Source organism: Trichoplax adhaerens, genomic scaffold, assembly GCF_000150275.1.
Source record: "Trichoplax adhaerens TRIADscaffold_448 genomic scaffold, whole genome shotgun sequence".
In the NCBI taxonomy this organism is placed as follows: Eukaryota; Metazoa; Placozoa; class Uniplacotomia; order Trichoplacea; family Trichoplacidae; genus Trichoplax; species Trichoplax adhaerens.
Genome location: NW_002061259.1, coordinates 1 through 5266, shown reverse-complemented (window position 1 = coordinate 5266; position 5266 = coordinate 1). Strand labels below are relative to the sequence as shown.

The 5266-nt window shown below is 32.6% G+C and overlaps 1 protein-coding gene across 1 annotated transcript; it reads right to left on the bottom strand.

Annotated features, from left to right (window-relative positions):
• Positions 1-1109: 1109 nt before the first annotated feature.
• Positions 1110-5261, bottom strand: TRIADDRAFT_62714 (uncharacterized protein; the record flags this gene model as incomplete). Its single annotated transcript, XM_002118660.1, has 5 exons — positions 1110-2086; positions 3304-3549; positions 3839-3955; positions 4315-4383; positions 5075-5261. The coding sequence occupies 5 exons, from the start codon at positions 5259-5261 to the stop codon at positions 1110-1112; spliced, it is 1596 nt and encodes a 531-aa protein (XP_002118696.1).
• Between the last annotated feature and the right edge of the window lie 5 nt (positions 5262-5266).

The window sequence follows — 5266 nt, the reverse complement described above, 5'->3', positions numbered from 1 at the left end:
CATTTGGGTATTTCTTTCTGTACCACTGATTAAGCGATTGGATGGCACTGTTATAGGTATGACCACGATGTTTTGCTTCGATATCCTCAGTATCAATCATTGGATCTAGTACTATAGCTAATTTTATCCAGTCTACACCAACACAACTAGCGATGGAGTGAAAATAGTTTCTAGGATCTATAAGGCACGAATGAACATATTACCACATACGTTATCTTAAAATTACAAATTGAAATTATCTTATCATGGACTAGCCGAACCCGCATACCCAGCTGTGTGCTATCAATATGACTCAATAATTTAAATGTGGATACATTTGTTTTAATTTAACCTAATTCATTTTACTTATTGTTGGATACTCGCAAGTAAAGTAGTGGAGTAGTAGTTTATATGTTCTAATTATAATCTGAAATATTCGCTGGCATTCTAATTAGCTAACAGAACTTTGTGCGATAATATCATACATAATAATCACTTCTGGTCACTATTATGATTAAATGGGCAAATTAATTACTATATCTATGAATAAAAAACGTAAAAAAAAGCTTAAAAGTAGCTTACTAGTAGCTAAATATTCTAATGACGATCTTAAAAATTCGTCAGTGATATCATTATCTAGTAAAACTGTATGCGATCATATCATCAGTGGCAAACGTAGCTTAAAGAATTACATCCATTGACGAGGTAAGGTATTCCTATGTTAGAATTTACACGGAGTAATTGCTCTTAATCATATTTGAATCGATCTACAATTGGATTACTAAATGCAATTGAGAATGATTGATAGATATCAATTCAATAGAGGTTTACCTTTATCTTTGGTATCTTTCCTTTGGTCTAAAGTAGTGGAATAAAAATAGCCACAATCGATTAGTAGTTGTATCGTTTAAGTAATCAATACAGTAAATTAGTGCCCATAATGTTTGATAATAATCAACTATTGTTTACGCTATTACAAAATTACCATCTGGTGATGCTGAATGCTCTTTAGTGGGTAGAACAGGCAGCTTTTCTGTATCTGTATGCTTTGATGGGTTGGGCCGCCAAACATGACAAACTTTACTTAGTAAATTAAACAGAGTCTATATACTTCACAACTTGAAGATTGATTATAGATGTTGTTCATTTACCTTGTTGGAATTTGATCTGCGCAAGTAGCAAATCTTTGCCTTGGTGTCTCGCTTCGGGTCTTTAAGCTTTAGAGAGATTTGAGCTATATTAATAGCTGCTTTTTTGATAACCTTGCAAGCGTAATCGATAGCATGATAGCTATACTCATTCCAATTGATAGTAATTATCCGATTATTTAAATCAGCATTCGGACAATCTAAACCGTCTTCCTTAAATTTAGCTTCGTAATCACCATTTTTTAGAATAGTATTTTCAAGTCCAGTCGTAACTAAACGTATCCTAATAACTTCCTGATGAAAATCTGACAAGATAGCAGTTTCATCTACATCTTTTTTAGCTAAGATTAATTTCATATGGACAGTATCATCACTTGTGTCTATTTCGGATAGGAAAGCTAACGTTTTAATTCGTTGCTGCCTAGATGGCAAGATATACTTGAAGGCTGAATAAATGAAAGATTTGACGCGGGAAATGACGGCATATTCAGAGAAATGGCTTACTGCAAAAGTAAGGCAATAATATCCATTTTTATCGCGGCTATATTCATACTCTATATCTTGCTGTTCCCACTTCTCACATCCGTAGCTTCGACAAATGATCTTTATTGGGATATTAAAGTTGTTGTTTTTCTTAAGTGAAACTATCTGGTTGATATATGGAACGGGGACTTGAAGTAAAGCTTTCCTTGTGCTATTAGGGGTAAATTGATACCCATCCGGCTCGAGGCGAACGATTGGCGATAACTGGATAAAGCGGTTACCATCAGAATCTTTCTGAATTGGTAAACCTTGATTATAAGGTGGATCTGCATAGTATACAGTCATGGTTAGGGTGGCCTCAGTTGTTATACACTGAGCTGGAAGATGAAATTTTAATCCAGGTACTTCAGGCAAGGTTAAATCATGATCTTGATTAACTTGGCAGTTATTCGATACCTTTGGATAGCCAGCTTTGGCTGTTGCGATAGTTGACGTTATATAAGAATAGAAATGAAATTGATGATTTAGAAAGTACTGTCAATGACAAGAAATGTTCTCCTATGCCTGTGTTTCTTCTAGTTAAAAGTACTCTTCGATTTTAATGCACTAATAAATAGAATAGCTCTGTCATTACATAATGGGACTACAATTTAGAGAGAAAAATTTGTGGATAGAAAGATACCGTCGAAAACTACACTCCTATCTCCAATCAAAACAAAATTAACCTGGATGCATTCCTGGAAATAAATGACATTTCGCTGGATTCTTCTTTCTTTTTCCTGATCTAAGATTATTATCTGGCTCAAAAGTAATAGAAGAACATTAATAACAACAACATGTTCAGCCATTCACTTTTCTTATATTAAAGCAGCTGTTATCCGTTGTGTTTCCACTCTTAGTCGTTAACGTAAGCACGAGAGACTTTGATACACTCCTCCTAGTAAGCTTACTAAAAGTCTCTTTTATTTAGGATTTACTGCATTTAAATAGTATAGCCGTAATGACGTATTATACCTTAACTTATGCTAACACGTTAGGTGCAGTAAAACAGGTTACTGTATTCTTACATACATAACATCCCTTCACTTAACAAAATAAATTAAGCGATATAAATTACACCATAGATATCATCATTGCAAATATTCTATGTTTATATTTATATATTTTTATATTATCTATCAATAAACATGCCTTGGATTTCTCGGTCAGCGCTATTAGATAGTTCGTCATCTTTCTTTAGATTTTGCAATGGCTCGGCAGCTTTAAGAATGACGTGAAAATAAAAAAGTTTAATCGACAGAACCTATGACTGACAATTCAATGTTTCTCCTTTTAATTTTAATGCCAAATTTTAACTGTAAATATCACTATTGTTCTTATCTCTCTTAATACTTTAAATCCAAAATGATAAAACTAAAGAAAAATTTCAGTTAGCTTTGTAAGAATTTTAACAAAATTCTTATTGCGGAATACAGTAGATGTACCGTAATAAATGCAACTTTTGAAAATACTCGTATACAGTTTTAAGCACAAGTTAGCAAATTTATAAATATCAAAGGTATAAAAATATCGACGTCTATAAAGTTTACTGTTAACTCCCATATCTAGAAAGTATGTTCACTAAAATAATAATACTGCTAACGATTCGATCCTCTAAAAAGGTAAATAAACATTGCATAACTTAGACACATACAATGATCTTCAGCTACAGAGCGCAGCCCGCTTTTAAAGAGTGCTTCAACTAATGCTCTCTTTGTGTAACTCCGACCTTTCCTACTCGCATACATACTCAACATTTGCGCACATTGATCGTCAACTGATCCATTATTTTCAGCTATAATTTTGTCGATGTCGCGTTGATCAATTCCAAATTCTCTTGCCAAAGTTTTCCGCTCCGTTCCAATATCTTTTGCGATTTTGCTGTTATACTCCTTGGCAGCTACAATAATTTTATTTTATTTGCAAAAATAGGATCAGCGGCTACTTACGGTACATCATATGAAACAGTTAATAGAAAATTGAATGTAGCAAGAATGAACGATTCTCTCTACACTAAATCAAGAATATTCCTCTTTCTAAGTTGCAATTGTTGAAAGCGCTTGCTATACAAACCAATTAAATGACTCCATCTTACAAATCAGGTAAGTCGCTGCTATTGTAGTATGCGATAGATTTTACTGTATTGTCACTTAAAATAGTAAAAAAATGTTAGCCACAGTACAACTTACAAGAATTGGGTTCGTCCATTTCTATCTCAACAGTTTTATTAGAATCGACAGAGACTTCAAATCGAATTCCGGGTGCACAACTAGCATTGAGTTTCTCAGTTTCGTCTGATTCTTGTTCTAGAGTTGAATCGACATTACAAAGATACAGTATCATCAGCCATTAAAGAAACAAAGTATAATCTCATTCGCTACTATGCATGCAAGCGCTCAACATTTTTATAAAGTATTATAACATCGTTAAACGTTAAAAGTACGTACTCTTTTGGCTTAAATGATTGTAATATAGTGTGATTTACTTAACTCAATGTTGTTATACTAACTGCAAGCTATTCTCTTTAAAAATACAGAGTGTGAGAACTTATTGAAAAATATACTTTAATTCAAAGAAGACTATTACAAAACACATTTTACTGAACAGAATTTGGCTTTTTACGCTTTGGTAGTACTTGTGTGATATCAATTCAGTGGAGGCTCACCTTTATCTTCTCTATATATCTTTTTCTCTAAAGAAATGAGGTGAAAATAGGAATAATCAATTAGTAGCCCTATCGTAATTATTTTAAAATAGATGATAGATTTGCAGCCATGCAAGTGAAATATATGACATGTTTCTCTAAAGAGTTTACGAAGATAGTTTTCTCCCTTTATCCTTTTAGGTGTTTTTATACGCAGGGAATGCTATCTATATTAATTTCTATACGCTGCATAAGACGATGAAACTAATTGGCTATTAAACAGTTCAATATTAATGACTTATCGTGTACTAACGTTAAAAAACAAAATACTATAGGAAGCAGCGATAAATAAAATCCAGCCGTTTCTATTTACTACACAAATGAAATGCAGTAGATGAAGTATTCATTTTGAAATATTGCAATCCATAATACATTTTCAGTAACAAAAATATACAAAATCAGAAAATATTATTGCAGCTAACTAATTGTTGAATATTATGCCAAGGTAGAGTAATATGCAAATTTACCTAAAAGATAGCATGCATTCTCGTCTCGTTAACTGTTTTAGCAAATCATTCTGCTTTATTATATCAATGCTTTTACTATACGGTATTCTAAGATGAGATTTAGATAATGGTTGAATAGAATAGAAACTCCAATCATAATTATTGAAAATTTAGCTTAAAGAATACTAATGCAGAAATTTTGTCAAAACACACTATTTTGACGGAAATAATGATAGCAACAACAATCAAGCCAAGAATTGCTTTCACATCCTTACCGTTCCATAGCTCTTCCTTATAAATTATCCAATCGTTCAGAGATTGACTAGAAAGTACGTTTTTACAATGTTGGCATCGAATCAAATTTTCATCTTCTTTTTTGTATTCTTTGACTATGGGTATCTGTTCACTACATTTACTACATTTGACGTAAAATCGACAATGCTCTTCCTGAAACTTCATCATCCTCA